The sequence below is a fragment of the Polyodon spathula genome, chromosome 24, assembly GCF_017654505.1.
Source record: "Polyodon spathula isolate WHYD16114869_AA chromosome 24, ASM1765450v1, whole genome shotgun sequence".
NCBI lineage: Eukaryota > Metazoa > Chordata > Actinopteri > Acipenseriformes > Polyodontidae > Polyodon > Polyodon spathula.
Window position 1 is genome coordinate 12982 of NC_054557.1, and position 27020 is coordinate 40001.

At 39.6% G+C, this 27020-nt stretch overlaps 1 protein-coding gene across 5 annotated transcripts in view; it reads right to left on the bottom strand.

The window, feature by feature from the left end:
- Positions 1–27020, bottom strand: part of LOC121298951 (tyrosine-protein kinase CSK-like) — a 110482-nt gene that overhangs the window by 8926 nt on the left and 74536 nt on the right. For all 5 annotated transcript variants that reach the window (XM_041226314.1, XM_041226315.1, XM_041226312.1 and 2 more), the window contains 4 exons: positions 13330–13443; positions 11525–11637; positions 8312–8531; positions 5215–5308 (listed from right to left, as the gene is read on the bottom strand). In XM_041226314.1, the coding sequence (XP_041082248.1) occupies positions 5215–5308; positions 8312–8531; positions 11525–11637; positions 13330–13443 (541 nt within the window). The remainder of the gene's footprint in view (positions 1–5214; positions 5309–8311; positions 8532–11524; positions 11638–13329; positions 13444–27020) is intronic.

The following is a 27020-nucleotide window of genomic DNA, read 5'->3' on the forward strand; positions in this document are numbered from 1 at the left end:
CCCACTGAAGGTTGAAATTAAATCAGATGTTATCAAAAGAATTAATACTGCACTTGATTTTGTTCTAGGTTCTGGAAGTGGTTACTGATTCTGATGGAGGTGTTGGGGACATGGGTGGAGACAACAACTGATCATACAGCAGAAGCTGTGAATGGGACCAGTGCAAATGGCTGTTCTACTGGAGAACATTCTCACCTATACCATGGATATTTTTTGGACAATAATTTTCCTATTTAATGATATACTGTAGTGTAGAATATGTCTAAAATGAATGAAGGGAAATTAATGTTAATGTTAGCAATAGACGTGTTATACAAAGGATTACATATGTGGGGGTATTTTATAGAGAATATCACAAGATGTAATGGAGGTTTGTATAACTATGCAGGAGAAAAGGAACAGTTGCCTACTAATGTGTTACAGATAGTTAAACATTCACACACTATTTTACAAGTTCAATGCATAGTGATCATTTTTTTGAAGTTATAGTTATAAAATTTGTAATCAATCTCACATAAGGTTGATATGGTCTAGAATATTGGATTCTAGAAAGATGGAATTTTATATTCACAAAAATCATAAGGAAAGTGATGGTACTGGGGTACAGGTGGAACACTTAGTGTTGCAAGATTAACACTGTAATGGCAGATATTGTCTTACTACTATCTGGAAAGCTATGCATAAACAATCAATTTTGAATGATTAAGAATGCTTCTTTTGTATCACGCCTATTAAACATGTATATGTAGGAAATATGGGTTTTTGAGTTCAGGACTGTAAGGAAATGTGATAGTCCACACTCATATTGTTAGAATATTTGGAATGTATGGTACTTTCAATGGAGAGATATTAGGCACAGAGTTATATGTTTACTATATGTTTTTCTTTCAAAACTGCACATTTTAGACCTATAAAACAAACAAAAGTGCAGAACAGGTGAGAATGATGGAATTATTGTGGTGATACAGTCATGTGAAAATATAACCCTCTTCAGCTGTGTTAATAAACATGGTCTGCTACAAACAGGTTATCCTGCACGCTGCATTGCTTTCTGCATCAGTACAGAAAATGATACCACAGATGTCGTTACTGAGGTATTTTTAAACAGGATCAGGTTATTTTCAGTGTTGAAACACTGCTCTACAGTCATAGCACCTACTTCAGTAAGTTTTTACAGAACAAAAACTGAAAGAATATACAGGCTGGTTCAAAAGCCAGCGGACAAGTCAGAGAACATAAGAAAGTTTACAAATGAGAGGAGGCCATTCGGTCCATCTTGCTTGTTTGGTTGTTAGTAGCTTATTGATCCCAGAATCTCATCAAGCAGCTTCTTGAAGGATCCCAGGGTGTCAGCTTCAACAACATTACTGGGGAGTTGATTCAGACCCTCACTATTCTCTGTGTAAAAAAGTGCCTCCTATTTCTGTTCTGAATGCCCCTTGTCTAATCTCATTTGTGACCCCTGGTCCTTGTTTCTTTTTTCAGGTCGAAAAAGTCCCTTGCGCCGACATTGTCAATACCTTTTAGAATTTGGAATGCTTGAATCAGGTTGCCGTGTAGTTTTCTTTGTTCAAGACTGAATAGATTCAATTCTTTTAGCTTGTCTGCATATGACATTGTAGCACTAGCTCCATGAATGCAGCATTAACTGAGTATCAGAATACCTGGCCAGGTTAATTTAATTCTCAGTTCAATTGCTAAATAAGTAATTTTGTTCTCATTTTTAAAGTGGGCCTTTCAGATTCCATAAGGTAAAATTAGGTGAAGCTATTTCAATTTACTGTTAACTTTTGGTAGGGGTTTATCTCTGCACTGGACTTTCTCTTGTTTTAACTGAGGATCTTTTCTTTAATTGCCTCATGGACATTTTATTTAGATTCAGGTGTTTTCCTTAATTGCCTTCGCAAAGGTCTTATTGGGCTTCATGTATCATTAAGTCCAAGTTTCTTAATTGGTGGCTCTTTAAATAGGACTATTACTTCCTGGTGGAGAGGTTGGTTCTTTTTTTTGCTGGGGTGATTCTTTTTCGGTGTGGTTTTTTGTGAGGGAGTTTGCTGGTCTGTAAGGAGAAATTAGGAAGCAATAATCTTTTGGTTGTTAGAAACAGTATTTTCTCTAATCTGCCATTTTTCCAGTTTAAATTAACCAGTTATCTAATCTCCTGCCAAACTGAAACTATCCACAGCATTCAGATTGTTTATATGGATCCTAAGAGCAACAGCAGTGACTAATCCAGTTATCATCATCACTTTTTGTCTTCTTACCTGGTTGGAAAATCCAAGCTCTACAGGACCAAGGAAGAACTGGGCGAGATCCCCTAATGGGGAGGAATCTTATTTTCTTTTCTGCTGGATTATCTGGGCTGTTCCGACTGTTTTGGAGTATTATCCTTTTTGTTTATTTATTGGGGATTAACGAGCACCCAGCACAGAAGTTTCATTTTTGTTTTGTTTTGTGTTTAAACTTTCCTTTTTCAACTACATTCGCAATACGGATTGGATAATATTTTCGGACTTTTAAAGTATTGGTGGTTGTTTCATGGACATTTTTTTTTCTTTTTATAAGGACTGCCTGATGGACTGTGGTAAACATTTTGAAGTGTTCAAATGCTGTCTATTTAAAACTCATGTACTCCAAATGTTTGATCTGTCTCAAGTATAATATTCCACGCATATCCAATAACATCTGCTATTTGAACTCTGTTGTTGTCTTCTGGTTTAATTGTCTTCCTATGTTCTATTTGTTGTAAACAATCCTGACTTACCCCGCAATTTTTCTTGGTTCTGTCGCGCAATCCTACTGCTTTGGAGACTTATATTGTTCAGGGTAGTTTATTTGTATTTCCGTCAAAAAATACTAGTTATTGGACATTGCTTAAGGATTGGGTTTGTTACAACATGCCTTTTAAACCCGGAATAATTCTGGTCGCTCTTCTTTGCACTCTTTCTAGAGCAGCAATATCCTTTTTGTAGCGAGGTGACCAGAACTGAACACAATATTCAAGATGAGGTCTTACTAATGCATTGGGCAGTTTTAACATTACTTCCCTTGTTTAAATTCAACACCTTTCACAATATATCCGAACATCTTGTTGGCCTTTTTTATAGCTTCCCCACATTGTCTAGATGAAGACATTTCTGAGTCAACATAAACTCCCAGGTCTTTTTCATACATTCCTTCTTCAATTTCAGCATCTCCCATATGATATTTATAATGCACATTTTTATTGCCTGCGTGCAGTACCTTACACTTTTCTCTATTAAATGTCATCTGTCATGTGTCTGCCCAGTTCTGAATCTTGTCTAGATCATTTTGAATGACCTTTGCTGCTGCAACAGTAAGTAGTAAGTGTTATTTCCTAATTGCTTATGCCTCAAAAGTATAGAAAATGGCTATTATTCCCCACAAACTTTGCTTTTGTGACCAGGACAGTGATATTTCAAAATATCACTATTTCCAATGGGAAAACGGGCAAATGTGTGTCTTTTTGTTCACGTGAAGTCAGAAAAAAACAACATATGAATCCAAATTAACATGTATTTATACTAAAGTAATACAAAAATTACTACAAAAGATTTAGAAGTGAGTAGTTTTTTGAGATTTACGATTATATTGTAAATACAGTATAATCGTAAATCTCAAAAAACTACTCACTTCTAAATCTAATAGCCATTTTCTATACTTTTGTGGCATAAGCAATTAGGAAATAACACTTACTACCCAGGAACAAAAAAAAAAAGAAATTGTTACACGGTGTTATCGATGTTGCCTCCTCAAAAAAATCAAGCAGGTTAGTTAGACACAATCTCCCTTTCCTAAAACCGCGCTGACTGTCTCCCAGGATACTGTTACCATATAAGTAATTGTCCATTTTGGATCTTATTATAGTTTCCACAAGTTTACACATAATAGAAGTCAGGCTTATTGGTCTGTAGTTACCTGGTTCGGTTTTGTTTCCCTTTTTGTGGATCGGTATTACGTTTGCAATTCTCCAGTCTGTCGGTACAACCCATGTGTAAAGAGACTGTTGCATGATCTTGTCTGCTCATAGAGGTACATGGGAGCCTCTCAATAGAATATTCATGTCTCTACCACTTGTTACATAAAGGTAATTTCGATCCCTTGCCTTTTGACCAAAATCGGTTTTAATTATTAATCAAATCAACAGAAACAAGGGATAACACAACACCCACAAACTGAGCACTTCAGTATTGATTTTCAAACATTGCACTTTTGCAGATTTTTTAGAAATCTTTTAATGCACATTCTTTCACGCAGCAGTTATACTTTGGGAATAGTATTTTATCTAAAATAAGAAATCTCACCCTGTGAAGCAAAGAATCAGCATTGCTTTGAAAAGTTGTTGTATCTAAGATACGAAATGTTTCATTCAACGGTTGCTTCCACAATGTTTTCAAATCGGTGTTACCTGGGAAACAGTAAATAAAGCAATAGGGCTGGTCATGCATATTTATAAACCAGTTAATCCCTTAGGAAGCGTGTACACCTTGGAGGAGAAGATAACAAGAACGACAGGCTAGTGAGTTCAAACACCCAATCACGTTTCTGATTGAAATGGAAACAATGATGAATCGATCAAACACCTAATCACGTTTCTGACAAACGGATGCCATGAAGTTTCCCAGTCAGGAGGGATGCATAGTCGTATGTCAAAGGAATATCACTGGCCCACACTGTTTTATATCCAGGCTTGCTCCTTTTAGAGCAACCTATTTAAATTTTGAGCAGATTCGGGTTCTTTATTGAAATATCACACAACCTGTTCATTGTTGCTACTTAATGCAATTATTTTCCATCTATTCTTTGTTTCTGACAAGCAGCTGACCAAATGCAGTCGGAGTGGAGATATCCAAGCTGAGTAAAACCACAGCAATTGAAATGGGTTCACTTTCCTATTAGTGATTCTGCACAGCAGTGTCTCTGCCCCACTCAATCACGAGTCATCAGCTCAGCTGGTCAGAAACAACTCCTAGACTGAACGTGTCATACCTGCTGTATTATTAACAGGCTTCAAGGTGTTAATAAAATGTCCAAACAAAATTGATGAAGTTGTAAAAGATTGTAGACGTATGTCCAGCAGACACAGTAGGCATGTGTTTGGTTACAAGGTTTCTTCAGACTGACAGTCCGGGTGGCCACTGACTGCAGACACTGGAATCAGGAAGCAGAGGTGTTTCTATAACAAGGACTTACTTCTGGAGAATTCATCTTGAGCAGCCACTGTCCCTTCCATGAGTTTGGGTTTGATCAGTTTAGTACACAGTCCGTCTGCATCTGTGGTGTAATGCTGGAGACAAAGACAAACAGCAGGGAATGCTGTATTATTACCTACGTCATCTGGAAGCCCAACACAATTACAAAGCCATGTATTTGTAATTGTACTACATCAAATAATTCAGGCCTCACAGCTCACAGGGGACACACTGTCATTCCCCATAGGGGAGAGGGGCAGGAGGGGGACCCAGTGCCTCACAGCTCGGAGGGGAAGGAGGCACGTCGCTCCCTCCATATTTCTTTATTCTATAATTCAAGAATTGGTCAATTCAGTCAGGCCTGTTAACAGTAAATTGTACTGTGCTTTGCTTTAGAAGCCAGTTCTTCCATGATGTTACCCTGGTTTCCACGTATAAGATGCTTTATCATATTTCTCTGGACTTTGCAATGCTTTCCCATGCTTCAATACACCTTGCAATGGTTTTACTATGGGAAACTTTGATATGGGAAACCCATCGACTCATTTCAAAACCTTTGAAAGGGGCACTTAAGATAATAATCTGCATTACTGGCTGTGTAACAGTCGAAAGGAATAGAAGGAAGTGGACCCATCTGTTAGTGTGTGAGTGACAGAGGGAGCACATTAGCCCTTGAGAGGTGAGCTGTATTAATGTGCAAAGCTAGTGGACTATGTGGTTTGACCATTAATTAGAAACCCCAGCCCTGCAGATTGCACCTTTTTGAACAGCACATCCACACAAACTACACTAATACAAGCCTCAGCTCACTGTCTCACCCCCTTTTCACACTGGAAACACTTGTAAGTGTACCGAGTAGGGTACACTTACCAAGTATGCTTGGCACTTTTCAGTGGAAACCTCCTTGAATAGTTTCTCTTTCAGACTGGATGTGTGCTGAGTACACCTGGACATGTACTGAGTTCACTTCCATCTTTTCAAGTGTAGCGAGAACACTTCTCTTTCACATTACACATCTGCAATTGCACTGACAACACGAAAAAAACAGCTAATAGCTAATAAATAGCAAATAAAACAAAACTTGGTACAGTTTGATACATGATACATAAAAACATATGAATTTAACATTTGGCAGCCTTAATTTAATATAACAATAAAACGTTTTGGACTTGCTGTACATAAGCCACTTACCTCAGGCATTTTTTTTTTTTTAACATAAGAACATAAGAAAGTTTACCAACAAGAGGAGGCCATTCAGCCCATCTTGCTCGTTTGGTTGTTAGTAGCATTGATCCCAGAATCTCATCAAGCAGCTTCTTGAAGGATCCCAGGGTGTCAGCTTCAACAACATTGTCAGCTTCAACAACATTCTCTATTCTGTGGTAGAAAGGTCCTTATGCAGCTGATCTATATGATGTAGTAGCAACATTATGATCTTGGCAAAACTGAACACAACGCAATTTTTTTCATTATAGCACTGGGACAAATACGCATCTTAATTAATGTATTCACGTCACAGAATTTACAAATTAAAGTAAAACTACCATTCAAATGAAACCAGAGCATGAGAGACGCGTGAATGAAATAAAACCTGTATTATAATTATAGCCTACTTCGTGTTCAGACTATCATCTTGTGGGATCTGCTGTTTCCACAAAATCTCACCCGGAGTTTGTAGTCTCTCAGCTACTGGCACTACTGCGAAAACAAATCTCAAGTTATCATTTGTTTATTATATAGGCCCGCCAAATATAAAATATATCACATAGTTAAAGGTAGTTAAATATTCTTAATTCTCGATTGTTTTAAATGTGCCGTGTTTTTTTTGTTGTGTTTTTTTTAAAAATCTTTTTTAAAAAATAACTTTTAAAGTTTATCATCCGATATCACAGTTAGCTAAAGCATAAGTACAATATTTCTAAAGCTGCACAAGAGGCAACGGGATGCTTTTCTTCATCTTCATGAAGTGACATCTTCAGTTTCAAGGTATGCTACAATGATGGCAATAATACTATTGTATACAAGATTCTTCTGGTTTTAGTTCCAACTGAGTTACATTAGTTACTGAACTAAATATAATTGACACTTTGGTACACCTGATGTTCGCAATTGAACCGAGAACATTTTTCTTCAAGTAAAAATAAGTGAACTGTACCCAGAACGGATGCAGCGTGCCGAGACCACCTCTTTTCTGAATGGTGCTAACCCTTCAGTACAGCCGGTGCAGATTACACTAATACAAGGCTCAGCTCACTGTCTCAGACTGAGTGGTGCTAACCCTTCAGTACAGCCGGTTCCCCTTTCTTTTTGTTGATTTGTAAAACGGAAGTCTTCAGTGTTTACTGCTGGAACTCATACGTTAAGATGGAAAAAGAGATCCCAAAAAGCTTGGAAAGTTGTCTCTTCAACCCCATGACATCTTTGAGGTCATTCCATTGGTTCTGCAGAGACACTGAACGGGTGTGTGGGTTCTGATAACACTTTTCTATACTAATGTATTATTTTTAATTTTTGATTGGATTATAATGGTAACAAAGTGATAAACTGCAGACCTATGCTTTCAAATAAAATTATCAAACTTATATGATTTATTATTATTATATTATTATTATTATTATTATTATTATTATATTATTATTATTATTATTATTATATGAAAATGAAGCTGATCGTGTATGAAGAGAAATAAAAACTAACAAAACTAGCAAAAATTCACCCACAACTTTAAATCTTAGGTAAAACAAAGAAAAAAGAAATGAAAAAAGTTGTGTACAATTATACCCATAGATCATGCTTGTTTAGTTAATATCTGTTAGAAATAACCACACATAGAATATTTAGGTTGCTATTAGATGTGTGATTTTATTCTGTTTTGTTGTGTACTGCGCAGCTAATGTGGTTGTAGTGTTGATTGTGTTTTCCAATCTGCTTGTGTTTTCCAATCTTCTTCAGATTGGGGTGGGTTTATTGAATGGTCATTCGCAAGACAACCCCACCCCAAACCGAAAAGATTTCGGGGTTCTAAAAATGACTTAACCCTGGAGTTATACAGACAGGTACGCACACAGAGAGAGACATGGCATCTCTCTCTCTCTTACCTCGACGAGCTGCATGAGGTTATCAAAGTACTCTTCCTCATCGATTGACAGCTTGCCGTCATGGTAGATGATGCGGTAGTGCTCCACCTTCCCCTCACAGCTCACGCACAGCGTGTAGTCTCCGGGGTAGTTGGTGCTCTCGCGGACCAGGAAGAGGCCGATCTCGGGGGGGTAGAGGAGCCGCTCTGCCTGCTCCCGCGGGATCTTCCCATGGAACCAGCTGCAGAGAAACACACACACACACGCCTATCAATCCATACACAGGACAAGAGCAGCAGAGAAACACAGACACAAGCCTATCGATCCATACACAGGACAAGAGCAGCAGAGAAACACAGACACAAGCCTATCAATCCATACACAGGACAAGAGCAGCAGAGAAACACACACACACGCCTATCAATCCATACACAGGACAAGAGCAGCAGAGAAACACAGACACAAGCCTATCAATCCATACACAGGACAACAGCAGCAGAGAAACACACACACACATGCCTATCAATCCATACACAGGACAAGAGCTGAAAAGGAACACACACATTCTCATACACACACGCCTATCAATCCATACACAGGACAAGAGCAGCAGAGAAACACAGACACAAGCCTATCAATCCATACACAGGACAACAGCAGCAGAGAAACACACACACACGCCTATCAATCCATACACAGGACAAGAGCAGCAGAGAAACACAGACACATGCCTATCAATCCATACACAGGACAACAGCAGCAGAGAAACACACACACACATGCCTATCAATCCATACACAGGACAAGAGCTGCCACACACACCTATCAATCCATACACAGGGCATTTGTTATAATAAAGCAATATTAAACAATATAACTGTATCCCATTGCTAAGCGGAACGCTTGTAAAGCTGTGTTTGCTGTGCTACAGATGTGGTCTGGTGGTATCTGTGACTGGTCTCTAAACACAATGCACTGTGATCTATTGTTTTCTCTCCAACACTGAACATCTCCTGCAAATTCACTGCAAGTGCTGTACTATTCAAATTATTATTAACAGCTTTATTAGTTAAAACACCACTACATTCTGAGTATATGTATGGCCATGTGTGTAGTGTTAATCTGGGTTCTTTAACATTTTATGGCGTACAATACAGAAACGTCTTCATCCAAATGTCTTTGTGGGTCCTGTGGTGGCCGAGTTGGGTCACGTCTGCTATTACACCCATGCCTCTGATCGGGTTAAACTGTATCCTCACAAACATTGGGGACAATTTTTCTGTCACACTGTTGACTATGTTTACAAGCACACCGCTGACGAGCACATGAAGTCTCATTCTACAGAAAGCAGTTGGTCAAACTTCATTAAAACACAGGAAAGAAGTGATTGCTCCAAGTGTTATTTTATCCACTTTCTCATACAAGCTGTATTGTATTCTTCATTTTAATTAACTATTTTAGATTTTGCCATATGCATTAGATTAGTTGGATGGTCTTTTTATTTAACCAGAATGCTACTGCATTGTAATGAAGCACTGCAATTGAATTTCAGTTTGTTCACAAGCAGCACCAGCTGTGCTCTGGGGTTTCACAGTTTTATTAGATTGCATCTGCTTTCCTTCTCTACAGCTTTTTAATTCACTTATAGCTTGGCATGCTTGTAGCGCTGGGATAATTTGCTCAACACATGTATGGAATTTACTCAGGGGACACAATCGCAACATTTTTTCATATAAAATAACTGAATCAAAAACATTGTGCAAAGAAAAGCGTCTGAATTAAAGGCCAGCCTGCTGCACAAAACATTGTTGAGAGCTGGGAATGGAGATTTGGAAACGTCCTGGCTTCCCATTAATGGAATAGGATTTGGTTTATTTTCTATAAGCTCCTGCACATACCAGTTCTCACCACCAGGGGGTAGAACCTACAAGGCTTAGACTCCCACAAGTAGCACTTAACTGACAAACCTGGCCTTGCTCTCTCTGTGTTTCCTATTACATGTAGTCTATGATAGATCCCACTGGACTGCTTCAAATCACTTTCAATCATGCACTTTAAAAGAATATGTCCTAAACATGCAGAATACCATGTACAAGGGTCAGTTTATGTTCTAGTGTGCTGTGTATGCAACTATAGAATAGGGTAATGTTTTGGAATACTGTTTAAACAACTCAGGGACCAAAACCTCAATTAACCTGTTTCCAGTGTTTTTAAGTGTCTCCAGCAAACAGCACTAAAGAGGCAGTGAGGGATCAAGAAGGACAAGTGTCTCCAGCAAACAGCATTGCACAGGCAGTGTGAGATCAAGGCGGCAGATGAAGAAATGCAACCAGAAACTGGAAGAGTCAGATTCTGGGATTCCAAATGCCCTAAAACATAGAAACGGCCCATCTGCTTCTAAGCAACTACAGGAAGCTTCTTAGCCTGAGATTTTGAAATGAATAGGCCGCGACGTGATTCCAGATGTGCAAGTGGTCATATCAGGACAGAAGAAGGTGTGCGTTTAGACTCCAAATCCATTAATCTCATGAAGATCACACGAGCTGGATTTAGAACTGACAAAATCTATTGTGGCGACCGAATGATCTTATCGGAAAATCAACTTATTGATGCAAGGTTCAAATAAACTCTTGAAGTCACAATTTATACAAGTTACAAAGTTCTAGGGTTAGTTTGGATTGAGTGCGGGGTGTCTCTTATTGTAGAAGACATGTTATCTTGCGCAGTTTGCGCTCCTGGCTGCTCTGTATAAAATTCTTTCTGTTTAAAGACGACACAGGTCATGATACAACAAGCATCATGAAACATGTCATGATTCACAAGGACTTGTGCGACATGTACAAAGACAACATGATCAATTACCATTCTGCATTATTCAAAAATAATGTTTTAATATTCAAATATTCTTTATTACTGAATTAGTTGAAAACAAAATAATCATTTGTACTTTACTGTATTGTATTTAATAGATCATTTGCAAGATGTTTTTAAGCAGAGAAACACTTCTGTACAGTATAAAGCATTATATTTATTTCAGACCTCAATAATGCACTGTTTTCCCTTCCATGATATTCTTTCAGATACAGCCATTTCTAAATTCAGGTACATGAGCGAATACAAACATGTTCACTTTTGCATTTCAAGCAGTGTTTGTTTGAATATTTAAAAACCATTGTTTCCCAGTACAAGCCCCGAATACAACAGGGCAACACCCCCATTCCCCATGGTACTCACGGCATGAGGCTGAGCTTGCTCCCTGATTTCACTCCTTCCCTTTTCTGCACGTAGTTTGCTGGGATGATGCCTTCCCTCCCCACAATGTCTTTCGCTTTGTACCAGTTTGGGTCCTATAATAAAATAACAGAGAGGAAAAAATTTTATCAACTAAAAAATAACAACAACAGCGTTTGAGAAGAATAATAAAGTACAGACAGTAGGTGGTAAACACTCGCACAGAGCTGAAGCAGCACCACTGCTCCCTGAGCAGGGCAGGATATTTAGGATAGATTCTACAAACTCCTGTTACATATTAAGCACTTGCAAATCTGAGGGCTTCGGTTGAGGAAAATGTGTCCTCCTTATTTTTGTATTAATTCTTACACAACCATGAGTTAAAAACAGGCCTTGAAACCCACCTAATATCACCCCTCCTGTTATCACCACCCTGAACTGTCCCGGCCAGAATATAATGATAGCTAACGGAGACAAGCTCATAATGATATCACTATGGTTATTGTCACACTCCAGTTAATATTAATCATATTCATCAGTCACATGACTGACACACTGCACTTCACTTTGAATGGAAATTGTATTCATTGCTGGCTCAGCATGTCTTCTTTGTTTTAATGTGATGAGCTCATGTTAATTCCACATTGCAACTTCCACACCATACAGGACCAATAGCAATAATATCAGAGCAGAAAGCAGCTGAGACATGGTTATACTAAAGCAATATATGCAAGTGTGAGCAGAGAGGTTCTCAATCTAGAGTAACTATTAGCTGCAGTCTTTACTGTTCTTTCTAAATTAATGTTATTTACTGTCCCAGTTAGTTACTGTAGCAGTTGTAGATTTGCAGTACTAGCACTGCAAAGCTACTCAGTCTGTTGGAGTTGTCATGAGGGATTGATCATTTTGAACGAAGTCCCATTCCCTTTCATATCTTTGCTGCTGAAATACTGTATGACGTTTACACTGTATGCGAGTCCTCCACAATGTAGTTTTCTATTATTATAACAGTGGTTTGAATGATGTTTACACTGTATGTAAATCCTCCACAATGTCGTTTTCTATTATTATAACAGTTGTTTGAATGACGTTTACACTGTATGTGAGTCCTCCACAATGTAGTTTTCTATTATTATAACAGTGGTTTGAATGATGTTTACACTGTATGTAAATCCTCCACAATGTCGTTTTCTATTATTATAACAGTGGTTTGAATGACGTTTACACTGTATGTGAGTCCTCCACAATGTAGTTTTCTATTATTATTATAACACAGTGGTTTGAATGATGCTCCGATTCGCAGTCACACAGAAGTCCTTTCAGATGCCCTGTGTCTCTCTCCCCAGAGTGCTGTACACAATTCAGCCTAACTGAAGGTACAGTAAATGTTATTTTATTTGTAAACATTTTAAAAATTTAGGGGTACAGTAGAATGAAGTGTATTTTTTTGATCAATTCATCAAATGTTCCCGAGTGCGCAGTCATATGTTCAGTTCAATCTGTGTGAATAGGCAGCAGCCGGCGTCCTCCAAAGATGAACCTACCCCTTTTACAACGTTGCTGGCCTATCAGAGGGCTCCCTCAAATCATGCAGTTGCATAATGCTTATTTTGCCTAGTTTTGGGTAAACTCCAAATAAAGTCACCTCCCCTGGGACTGTCCCATGTATTGCCCTGTCCCTTTGAAGTGCTATATTAAAATGGCTGGAACGTGATAATGCAAAGATTGAAGTTTAAGAAGCAGTTTAAAGCACAGCAGTGTATTGGCTGTAAACATGCAGCCTTGTTATTGCCCATGCCCCTGGTTACCTTGGTGACTTCGATGATGGTTAAGACGTCTCCTTTGCTGAACGGCAGGTCCTGCTCGGCATCGCCCTGGAAGTTGTACTTGGCTATGCATTCAGTGCCAGCAGGCCATGTGGTCTGTGGATGAAGAGAGCACAATACTTTTATATTCATGGCTGGAGTCTTAATTACCCATTAATAAATTATCTTACTACGGCTCCAGTCACATTCCCACGAGAGTTCTAGGGAAGGGGTTTTAACTCCATCCCCACCGACTACACATCATAAGACCGTCTTTTTCACCGGTCTCAAACAGTAAATAATAAGACAACAACAACAACAACAACAACAACAAACAAGGGTTGGGCACCGCGTCACACTCTTCCCCCTTTGTGGGAACCTTGGCCAGTAGCATGCAGGCGGCATCCCCCAGCGAAGGCATGCAGATGTTCCCAGGCGACGATGTGCAGGTGGACCCCAGACTAAAGAGTTCTGACGACCCCAGGCGAAGCAGAGCCGGCGACCCCAGGCGAAATAGAGCTGTGTAGAAGCATGTCCCTGGGAGGCAGAGGCTGCAATGGTCCCCCCAGGAGGCGACAGCCCGAGACCCCCTAGCAGTGGTGGTTCTGGACCCCCAGGTAAACACAGCTCCATGTTCTCCTACAAATAAAAAGGGACAGACAGCAGCAGCTCCTGACCGTCCAACAGTGATATCTCCAGACCCTTAGAAGGTGAGGGCGGCAGTTGACCTTTAGGAAGCTACAGCGGCAGCAGACCCTCGGGAGACGATGGAGATGCGGAGCAGCAGGCACCCCAAGGCAATGCGGAGCTGAAGGCAACCCTGGGCGATGGCAAACTCAGCTGCAGCTCCTGCTGCTCTGCTCCTGCTGGTAGAGGCAGAGGCAGCAGACATTCTCCCTCTGCTGGCTGAGATGGGAATAGCAGGCACCCTTCCTCCACTGCTGGAGACATGGGTTCTGGACCTGTTGGCCTCCCCTTCCTGGGCTGTGACCGCATGGGCCCCCCCCTTCTGGGCACTGCATGCCCGGGCTCCACCCCCTTCTGGGCACTGGATGGTCAGGCTCCCCCCCTTGGGCATTAGTTCCCCCTCTTCGTATTGCGTGGGGCATACAGCCAACATGTGCCCATATGCCCCACAGCCAGGGCACAACTCCCCTGCAAGGTTCTTTAAAAAGGCCTCCCAGCCATCATCCCCAACCTCCTCCTGCTGTTGCTGCGGTTGCAGCTTTCCTCTCCCCCTTCAATTCCTGCTCCTTCTCCCCACCTTCCTCTCTTGGGCTGGCTCTTCCTCCTCCTCTTCCTGGAAGGGGCAGAAAATCACTGTGTGCCTGTATACCCCGCCAGCAAGGCACCAGCCTTGGTCGTCCAGACCACCAGGAGGTCCTCCCGTTCACCGCAGCCGTCTCTCCAGCTCCAGCCTTCTTTTTTTTTAAATAATTTTTTCAAAAATAATAATAAAAAAAAAAAAAAAACACGCACTACACTCTTTCCTGGTCCGGCTCCTGGAAGCGTTGTTTATCCCATGCAGGTCCTTTTGAAGTACATAATAAAAAAATAATACCTTACTCCATCAATGTCAGAATTCAACCTTAAAAAAAAAGGCATCAGTAATATTCTACTGTGGCACAGTGGTTGCAGTGCGTAGGTGCGGTGACATCACAGACCAGGAAGATGCAACACAAAACAAAGAACGGCGGGGCAAAACTGAAGAGCAACAGCGCTCAGCGCATTTATTAAATAACAAAACAAAACACCAAACAAAAGGGCACAAAGGCCAAACAAATAAACAGTAACAAGTATTACGCTGATAGCGAAACCAGCATACGTAGCAATTGTTTATTTCTTTTAAAAAAACTCACGTCTCTCCTCTGACACATTCACCTCCACTCACATTCCCACGAGAGTTCTAGGGAAGGGGTTTTAACCCCATCCCCACGACTACACACTATAAGAGCGGCTTTCCGGTCTCAAACAGTAAATAATAAAAGACGGACAGTGCTCGACCGCCCGCACATAAACACAATAATAATAACAACAACAAATGAATACATACATAAATAATAAAATACACACAAGGGGTGGGCACCCCGTCACATCTACTCACAGTTCTTCGTTGGCTTTAATGCAGGATCATAAGAACATAAGAAAGTTTACAAACGAGAGGAGGCCATTCGGCCCATCTTGCTCGTTTGGTTGTTAGTAGCTTATTGATCCCAAAATCTCATCAAGCAGCTTCTTGAAGGATCCCAGGGTGTCAGCTTCAACAACATTACTGGGGAGTTGATTCCAGACCCTCACAATTCTCTGTGTAAAAAAGTGTCTCCTATTTTCTGTTCTGAATGCCCCTTTTTCTAAACTCCATTTGTGACCCCTGGTCCTTGTTTCTTTTTTCAGGCTGAAAAAGTCCCTTGGGTCGACACTGTCAAAACCTTTTAGAATTTTGAATGCTTGAATTAGGTCGCCACGTAGTCTTCTTTGTTCAAGACTGAACAGATTCAATTCTTTTAGCCTGTCTACATATGACATGCCTTTTAAGACCGGAATAATTCTGGTCGCTCTTCTTTGCACTCTTTCTAGAGCAGCAATATCTTTTTTATAGCGAGGTGACCAGAACTGAACACAATATTCAAGATGAGGTCTTACTAGTGCATTGTACAGTTTTAACATTACTTCCCTTGATTTAAATTCAACACTTTTCACAATGTATCCGAGCATCTTGTTAGCCTTTTTTATAGCTTCCCCACATTGTCTAGATGAAGACATTTCTGAGTCATAGATTCCTTCTCCAATTTCAATATCTCCCATATGATATTTATAATGTACATTTTTATTTCCTGCGTGCAGTACCTTACACTTTTCTCTATTAAATGTCATTTGCCATGTGTCTGCCCAGTTCTGAATCTTGTCTAGATCATTTTGAATGACCTTTGCTGCTGCAACAGTGTTTGCCACTCCTCCTACTTTTGTGTCGTCTGCAAATTTAACAAGTTTGCTTACTATACCAGAATCTAAATCATTAATGTAGATTAGGAATAGCAGAGGACCTAATACTGATCCCTGTGGTACACCGCTGGTTACCACACTCCATTCTGAGGTTTTTCCTCTAATCAGTACTTTCTGTTTTCTACATGTTAACCACTCCCTAATCCATGTACATGTGTTTCCTTGAATCCCAACTGCGTTCAGTTTTAATTAATTAATCTTAATTTAATTAATCAGAATTAATCTTTTGTGCGGGACTTTGTCAAAAGCTTTCTGGAAATCTAAATAAACCATGTCATATGCTTTGCAATTATCCATTATGGATGTTGCATCCTCAAAAAAATCAAGCAAGTTAGTTAGGCACGATCTCCCTTTCCTAAAACCATGTTGACTGTCTCCCAGTACCCTGTTACCATATAGGTAATTTTCCATTTTGGATCTTATTATAGTTTCCATAAGTTTGCATATAATAGAAGTCAGGCTTACTGGTCTGTAGTTACCTGGTTCAGTTTTGTTTCCCTTTTTGTGGATCGGTATTACGTTTGCAATTTTCCAGTCTGTCGGTACCACCCCTGTGTCAAGAGACTGCTGCATGATCTTGGTTAGCGGTTTGTAAATTACTTCTTTCATTTCTTTGAGTACTACTGGGAGGATCTCATCCGGCCCAGGGGATTTGTTTATTTTAAGAGCTCCTAGTCCCTTTAACACTTCTGCCTCAGTTATGCTAAAGTTATTTAAAACTGGACAGGAACTGGATGACATGTGGGGCATGTTGTCAGTATCTTCCTTTGTAAAAACTTGTGAAAAGTAATCATTTAACATATTTGCTATTTTTTTTTCTTCCTCTACGATTTTGCCATTTGTATCTCTTAAACATTTAATCTCCTCTTTGAATGTTCTCTTGCTGTTGTAATATTGGAAAAACATTTTGGAATTGGTTTTAGCTCCCTTAGCAATGTTTATTTCTATTTCTCTCTTGGCCTTTCTAACTTCCTTTTTGACTTGCGTTTGCAGTTCTGTGTACTCTTTCTGCGTACTTTTTTTTGGTCCTTTTTTAATGCTCTGTAAAGTGCCTTTTTTCGCTGAATTTTTTTTTTAATTGATTTATTAAACCATTTTGGCAATTTAGTTTTACATTTAGATTTGTCTACTTTAGGGATATAATTGTTTTGCGCCTCTAGTACTACATTTTTGAAGAACAACCATCCTTCTTCTGTGGGTGTTTTCTCTATTTTACTCCAATCTACTTCTGTTAGTCTCTGTTTCATACCTTCATAGTTTGCTTTTCTAAAATTGTAAACCTTAGCTTTAGTCTTTACTTTTGGGGATTTAAAAAACACTTCAAATGAGACCATGTTGTGGTCTGAGTTTGCCAGTGGTTCTCTGACCTCTGTTTTAGTTATTCTATCTTCGTTATTTGAAAAGACTAAATCAAGGCATGCCTCCCCTCTAGTGGGTGCCTTCACAAATTGTGTTAGGAAGCAGTCATTTGTCATTTCCACCATTTCTATTTCATCCTTCGCGCTACCCACCGGGTTTTCCCATTTTATTTGGGGGAAGTTGAAATCCCCCATTAGTATGGCTTCTCCTTTGCTACACACATTTCTAATGTCATTGTATAACAGATTATTGTGCTCACCGTCTGAATCTGGCGGTCTATAGCATGCTCCTATTATTATGCCTTTTGAATTTTTGTCTGTTATTCTGACCCATATTGATTCGGTTTTATTTTCTTTGTCCAGGTTTAACACCTGGGCTTCAAGACTGTTTCTTATGTATAGCGCTACCCCTCCTCCTCTTCTGTCCTGCCTGTCTTTCCTATACAGTGTATACCCACAAATATTATATTCGTCCCCATCACTCTCAGATAACCACGTTTCTGTAACACCTATCACATCATAGTTACCTGTTAGTGCAGTAGCTTCAAGTTCTAGAATTTTGTTTCTGATACTTCTAGCATTTAGATAAATACATTTAATGGTTGTCTTACCTGAGTTGTTCTTGTTTTGATGCGGTCTCCCTTCTGTTTTTTTGTTGATTTCTCCCCCCTTCCTTTCTAGTTTAAATGCTTCCGAACCTGCTCGAGGATCTTTTCTCCAAGTAGACTAGTTCCCTTGTTATTTAAATGCAGTCCATCCCGTCTATACAGATAGTCCTCGTTGTAGAATGTGGTCCAATGATCAAGATAGGTGAAGCCTTCCCGTGTGCACCACGTCTTCAGCCATTCGTTTTGATTAATTATTTCCAGCTGTCCATATGGTCCTTTGCAAGGTGCGGGAAGTATACCAGAAAATACCACAGTTTTGGTTTTCTCTTTTAATTTCCTTCCTAGCTCTCTGAATTTGTTTTGCAGGGATTTTGGTCTGTCTCTTCCAATGTTGTTTGTACCGATGTGGACGACTACTACCGGGTCGTCTCCTGTTCGTTCTAGGAGCCTGTCCACGTTCTCAGTGATGTGCTTGACCGAGGCTCCCGGAAGGCAGCACACTGTTGTAGTAAGGGGGTCCAAACTGCGAATTGAACTTGCTGTGTTTCTCAATACGGAGTCCCCAACAATCATGACCTCCCTTCTTTTTGCTGTCTGGTCACCACTGTCAATAGGGTCCTGGATGTTGTTCCTTTCATTCTCTTGTTGTTGGTTCTGCTCATCAAAATTCTGAAGTGACTCAAATCTGTTGGTTGTTTTGATTTCTGGTGGTTGTGTTTGACAAAGTTTCTTTTTTTCCCTGCTTCTGCCTACCTGAACCCAGCTGTTCTGACCTTCTATCTCCCTGGTGGCTTTCAGTCTGTTAGGGGTGATGCAGACTTCCATGAATTGTGGGTGTGCCAGTTCCTCAAGATCCTGTTGCTGTCTCACTTCTTCCAGCTCCATTTCTAGCATACTTACTAGTTTATGCAAATCCTGGATCGCGCGGCACTTTACGCACACTTGGTTTAGCTCCACTGGGTTTTGTCGGATTTCCCACATCAAGCAGGTGTCATATGCAAACTTATGGAAACTATAATAAGATCCAAAATGGAAAATTACCTATATGGTAACAGGGTCCTGGGAGACAGTCAACATGGTTTTAGGAAAGTGAGATCGTGTCTAACTAACTTGCTTGATTTTTTTGAGGATGCAACATCGATAATGGATAATTGCAAAGCATATGACATGGTTTATTTAGATTTCCAGAAAGCTTTTGACAAAGTCCCGCACAAAAGATTAATTCTCAAACTGAATGCAGTTGGAATTCAAGGAAACACATGCACATGGATTAGGGAGTGGTTAACATGTAGAAAACAGAAAGTACTGATTAGAGGAAAAACCTCAGAATGGAGTGTGGTAACCAGTGGTGTACCACAGGGATCAGTATTAGGTCCTCTGCTATTCCTAAGCTACATTAATGATTTAGATTCTGGTATAGTAAGCAAACTTGTTAAATTTGCAGACGACACAAAAGTAGGAGGAGTGGCAAACACTGTTGCAGCAGCAAAGGTCATTCAAAATGATCTAGACAAGATTCAGAACTGGGCAGACACATGGCAAATGACATTTAATAGAGAAAAGTGTAAGGTACTGCACGCAGGAAATAAAAATGTACATTACAAATATCATATGGGAGATACTGAAATTGGAGAAGGAATCTATGAAAAAGACCTAGGAGTTTTTGTTGACTCAGAAATGTCTTCATCTAGACAATGTGGGGAAGCTATAAAAAAAGGCTAACAAGATGCCAGATACATTGTGAAAAGTGTTGAATTTAAATCAAGGGAAGTAATGTTAAAACTGTACAATGCACTAGTAAGACCTCATCTTGAATATTGTGTGCAGTTCTGGTCACCTCGCTATAAAAAAGATATTGCTGCTCTAGAAAGAGTGCAAAGAAGAGCAACCAGAATTATTCCGGGCTTAAAAGGCATGTCATATGCAGACAGGCTAAAAGAATTGAATCTGTTCAGTCTTGAACAAAGAAGACTACGTGGCGACCTAATTCAAGCAAAATTCTACCTCATCCGGGTCGACCCAAGGGACTTTTTCAGCCTGAAAAAAGAAACAAGGACCAGGGGTCACAAATGGAGATTAGACAAAGGGGCATTCAGAACAGAAAATAGGAGGCACTTTTTTACACAGAGAATTGTGAGGGTCTGGAATCAACTCCCCAGTAATGTTGTTGAAGCTGACACCCTGGGATCCTTCAAGAAGCTGCTTGATGAGATTCTGGGATCAATAAGCTACTAACAACCAAACGAGCAAGATGGGCCGAATGGCCTCCTCTCGTTTGTAAACTTTCTTATGTTCTTCTTATGTTCTTACATGCTTCCAGGGTGGGTACATTATTGGAAATGTGGTAAAATAAAAAAATAGTCTGTTTTTCATGTAATTTACCTGAAATTAATATTTTAAAAAGTCAGGTGTGGTGGTAAAACAAATGGCAGCAACTATAGTTTTACAGACTGGATTAAACACAAATGTGGTAACATTGCATTGAACAAAACCTGTGTTTTTATCGACTATATCTAGGGCGTGTGTTTTTTGGGTTTTATTATACCTTCTTTTGTACCTTCTTTCCTTTGCTGTCTTCCACAAAGAAATCCCTATGGTCATAGGCATATATTTCTGGGTTTTTTTGTGTGCAGGCATTTTTGTACATTTCGCCACAAGTTTTAAATCATTCGCATCTTAACTGTAATACAGCTTTAAATCCCGCTAACAAGCCTCCATCCTGACTGTAATCTCGTTTTAAATCTCGCAAGCAAAGTCTCCAATAGAAATGTAGGAATACGCTGTCACTCAGTAGTTAGGGCGGGTTTAAAGTATTCAGAACAAATCAATGATAGATGCAAGTCAGAAAGGCGGGATATTGCCCAGCAGCACTGAGATATGTATTATCATTTTTGTAGTAGGTTACATTTTTTAATGTAAAAAGGGTAAAGTCAATGTGAATTGATTAACCATTTCCAGTTTTTCCAGTGTTATTGGCTTGCCACGATTTCATTTTTTTTGTATTTGGGATGTTTTATCGGTTAAAACCGAAAATCAGAAGCCCTAAATGTATCACAGTGTGGGGTAATATGATCATGTGACATTAGAGGTCCTAGGGCAGTCATGTTTTGAGCTTTTTTTCTGACTTGAGATCAAAAGGCTGAAGAATGGGTTCCACCTGAGGTAGAAGTGTTTAAGAAGGTTCATCATATTCTTCAGATTACGTGTCAGTTTTTTACCAAATAAAATTAGATTTCTACCTTACTGTTCGGTTTTGACAGGGTGTCACAAATGTCGCCTTTTGACATAAATGTGTATGTTTTTTTTAACATTCCATGACAATGTCAACCTGCGGTGCAGAATTCTGATTGTCCCAAACCCTTGCAAGTTATATATCTATGGAAAGCTTTTTTGCCTCCCCTTTTATATTACACATCAATATTTTCCAGGTAGAACATATATTTGAATAATTACTGATATCTATGCTCTAACAGAAATTATTGTTTCCTTCAAAGGTACCCACTTTTGGTGGGTCTACAAGATCACACTAGCTTTTTCTAGAAAAAACGTTCTTATAAAAACCTGTCCATTTCAAGAGTCAAATTAAAAATGTGTTTGCTGAGCTAGAAATCCACTTCCTGATTTTCTGTAATCTTGTTGCAAATCCCACATTAAGTTTCTCTCTCACACACACACACAGAAAGATCTCTGTCTCTCACATACTGAAACATCTCTCTCTCACACACACACACAAACGTCTCTCTCAGACAAAGAAACATCTCACGCACACACAGAAACATCTCTCTCACACACACACAGGGTCACTTCCTTATTTTTAATAATAATAATAATAATAATAATAATAATAATAATAATAATAATAATAATAATAATAATAATAAGCCGGTCCTCTAGATGCGTAGTTTTCAACCTGTGGTAGGTGTACCAGTATGTGACATGCTTGCTACTGGTACACAACGGCATTTGTTCTTTATGACGATATGATTCCTCAACCACAATACTCCCTCAATCATAACGTATCAATCTGTGTACCACTGAATCACAGAGACATATTCCTCAACTACAATACTTTCTAAATCATAATGTATCAATATGTGTACCACTAAATCACAGAGACATGAGAAATTATGAATCGGGGCTTGTGAGCAGGATGGCTTTGCAGGGGTGACGTCAGACCAGAAACACACTCCACAACAAGGACTGGCAGATGAAAACAGACGCTATGGAGGTCAGAATATTTATTAAATAATAAACAAACAAAAGATTTAAACAAAACACACAACACTGAAAATAAAGGGCTGTTGGCCAAACAAACAGACACAAGACAGACGTGGACAAACCAAACAAGTATGTTGCGAGTCCTCTCGCACGAGTAGCATTTGTTATATTTTTAAATCACCCTCTAAGTCCACCCGTTCTCCACCCACGAACACACACCCCCGAGTGAGTAAAAACATGCTGCTTTTATGCAGCTGTACTGAGACTCGATTGCTAATCTGTACATGAATTAATGTAATGCAATAAAGTGCAATTCCGCATGCTCACGTTATTACATTTTACATGCACGTGAAGTGCCGTGCAATCCTCGTGCCTAATTACAAATTACTCTTTAGAACACTCGTGCTCATAACTCAGTATATGAATGTACATCAAAATGTGTTTATTTGTGGTTGTAACATTAATACACTACATACAACATAAAACACTAATTGTGAATGTTTTCCAAAGGTTATCCAATTAGCAGTATTAATGCCAGTAGAATAAAGGAACCCCAGTTTCCTGCAACAGTTGTGATGGTGACCAAACATGTGTGAGTACTGTTGTGTAAAAATGTAGCTTAAAATTAACAGTTGCATTTAAGAAATGTAGATAAAGAACAGCGGAACACACATTTAGTTTTTGTGTTGCACACGTGCCATTAACATAATGCTCTTGAAATTTAAAATAAAGAATGAACTAATTTAAACTTGTTACTGAAAAATAAACAGTAACATATAAGAGCGGTCTGTGTTAATGCTGTCAGATCAGGACTTCACTAACCTGAGCATGGGAGCTGCAGCATTCTGTCTTCATAATACAACTGGACAGAATTCAAAATCCGGTCACCAATTCCATGCACACTTGCAAAATGTTTAAAATGTAAACATGCTGAGTTCATTGCAGTCATCAGCTGCACAGATTAACCATTCAGCAAAATGAGGCAACAAACAGGGGAGTACAGACTCAACCAACTGGTTGTAATGGGGTAGGTCTCAGTTTTGCAAGAGCTGTTTAAGAGTGTACATAGTTACTGGTACACCTGGTGGTCCTTGCTGGAAACACTGGTACTTGAGATGAAAAGGCTGAAAAGCACTGCTTTATATCCCTGATTTGTCTCTGCTATTTTGATATCCTATATCTATTCACATTGCATTGATGCACACACTGTACACTTGCATTTCAGTAATAGTTATAGAAACATGCAGAGATTCTTAGAGCATTTTGAGAGCTGCTAAAAACCTCATATTTAATTGATAGGAATTCAAACTGACCATGTCTGTATACAACATTATCAAAGTGATAACTCTCAAACTGACCATGTCTCTATACAATATTATCACAGTGACCACTCTCAAACTGACCATGTCTGTATATGTCTGTATACAACATTATCACACTGACAACTCTCAAACTGACCATGTCTTTATACAACATTATCACAGTGACAACTCTCAAACTGACCCTGTCTTTATACAACATTATCACAGTCACAACTCTCAAACTGTCCATGTCTCTATACAACATTATCACAGTCACAACTCTCAAACTGTCCATGTCTCTATACAACATTGTGATGCCAGTCTTCTAATCAGTGGGTCATACAGTTCAGTATGTCTGCAAACCAGAGGCCCCCTTTAAGTCACAGCAGTTTGCCCTGTTTCTCAAGACACAGTTTCATTAATGAATCCAGTTACATTTCTAATACACGTTCATGTATTATCATATTCAGGGAATATGTCCTACAATACAAAGAGGCTCTGTCCACATGCTAAGGGGGGCTGGAGGACATCTGGCTGTCGTTCCACCCCCCACGCTACTTCAGAAAGTCACTCAAACAAGGGCAACACAGACGTCACGTCAGCTAGTGCTACACACACTGGCGGGACCCCAAGTGCCACATAGACGTCGTGCCAGCTAGTGTTACAAATACTGGCGGCCCCAGTGATGTGTGGGTGTGATGAGGCTAGTGCTAAAAAGTGCTAAGGGGATGAACAGCCAGCGAACCACTGAGGGTTTAACAGTAGGAAAGTTACATTCAGTTTAATGTCCTTAACGTTAAACTTTAGGATAAAACACTTAATTTTTTAACATCTTGGCAAGTTTTGTAATAAAGACATAATTAAAAGCCCTCCAGTGCAGTTACTTTTTTGATGCACTTCGACATTAATGTTGATGAGACTGACGTATATATACACAGAATATTTGTGTGTATATTGAAAAGTGTAAATACTGAATGAATAACATTGATCCACAATAATCCATGCATCAACAATATTCACAATTCTCACAATCCCCTCGTGGGCGAGTAAGAGGGTATGAATTCTTATACATGGGATCAGCATCATGTGTTGCAAAGGAACATGGAATGAATACAGGTAATTAAACCCACATGAATTCACAGGGCTAAATTCAACATGAATGACTTCAGAACTCAGAGGACGTGCTCAAGATATCCAGGTGTTATTCCTGTGGCATTCAGTCAGAATTTATTAGGTATTTGTGGACATTATTTTTAAATGTTACCGATTAATCAATTTATGTACTGTGTAACAACAAAATAAACAAGTTTAACCCTTTGTAGTCCTATGTCGGACCATGTCCGACATTTCAATCTTTCCTTTCTGGTCTGATGTCGAACCCTGTCATCAAAAAGACGTCAAGCACAGGTCTCTAGTCGTTTTGTATCCGGAAAAAGCAGAGAAAACCTTTCCATGGCTGAGTGAGACCGATCGCAGCCAAGAGAAGCCGATGAAAAAAAAAAAAAAGAGGCAGATCTGCGCAATACACACAGCCACTTCACCACAGACGTAACACAGACACAAACATCCAGCGTCAGTGACACAACCTGGAGCCTATCACACCCCATCCAGTGTTAGTCACACAACCTGGAGCCCATCACACACCCCATCCAGCGTCAGTGACACAACCTGGAGCCTATCACACCCCATCCAGTGTCAGTCACACAACCTGGAGCCCATCACACACCCCATCCAGCGTCAGTGACACAACCTGGAGCCCATCACACACCCCATCCAGCGTCAGTGACACAACCTGGAGCCCATCACACACCCCATCCAGCGTCAGTGACACAACCTAGAGCCCATCACATACCCCATCCAGTGTCAGTGACACAACCTGGAGCCCATCACCTACCCCATCCAGTGTCAGTGACACAACCTGGAGCCCATCACATACCCCATCCAGTGTCAGTAACACAACCAGAAGCCCATCACACACTCCATCCAATGTCAGTGACACAACCTGGACCCCATCCAGTGTCAGTGACACAACCTGAGCCTATCACACACCCCATCCAGCGTCAGTGCTAAAGTGTGGCTGGTACTGTGGGTATGGAAGACAACAACATGGCAGAGAAGATATTTTGATGTAAAATATTAAAAACCTTCATCACTTTGAGGCTTGTAGAGGATTCATTTAAATTTCCTTTTAAAAAGTTCTGTCATTACCTAAACTTTAGATACAGCAGCCACAGAATGTGCTCAGTAAGTCATTTATTATTCTCTGGAGGAGGTGTTATTGAAGGCTGCTGTCAGTTCATACATCCATCACACTTTACAATCTCTTATGCAATTGTATTGGTACCATAACTGTGGCGTACATTAGTCAGCCAGTCTGTCAGGCTTGTACACGTGCACATGAGGGGTGTAGGATATGGTCCTTTATGATTCTGATGTCTCTGATTTTGGATTTGCAGTTTCACTTTGCACAAGATTGTTCCGAGAATGTACTTCTTTGTGATTTGGTCCGGATCACTCCGGTGTATGGAAATGAAATGTAAATAGTATACTGTTTTATAAAATGTTTGGTAAACAATGAAGCTTTAATCAAAAATCTACTACAGTGGAACATCGCATAACCGCTCTGATTAACCACCCCACTAAATAAATAAATAAATAAATAAATAAATAAATGTTAGGCTACGAGAGTAATGGCATTGGCAGCAAGTGCAGTGTCCACGATGGAAACAGAAAGCAAGCGTTCTAGCAAATCAGCTGTGTGTAGCAGTGAGGTTTCAATACACCAGTTGAGAAAGCTTTGTCTTTTACTCTTTTTTGTGCAATGTGTTTATATGATGGAGTGCACCGTTGCAGATGTTGGCAGAGTGTTGTTGTAGCTTTTAAATGCATTTGAATTAAACAAAGCAAGCTTCATAAACTCAATGCTTACAGGCCGTTTGTTTAAAACAGCCGAAGCAATATTCAAACCAAACTACCAAGCAAGAAAGAGCACAAAGTACCATGACAGAGATATTAAGAAAGTAGAATCAGGGAGGCAGGGACTTCTAGGGTTAAGAAAGAAGCCATCAGTTGCAGGTTCCTGTACATTTACTGTTTTTTTTTTTTTTTTAAAGCTACAGCAACACTGTGTATTGGAGGCTAATTAATTTTGTTTACCTTTGCTTACTTTTAAAGCAAAGAATTTCCATGTGTTTTGAGTGTTGTTG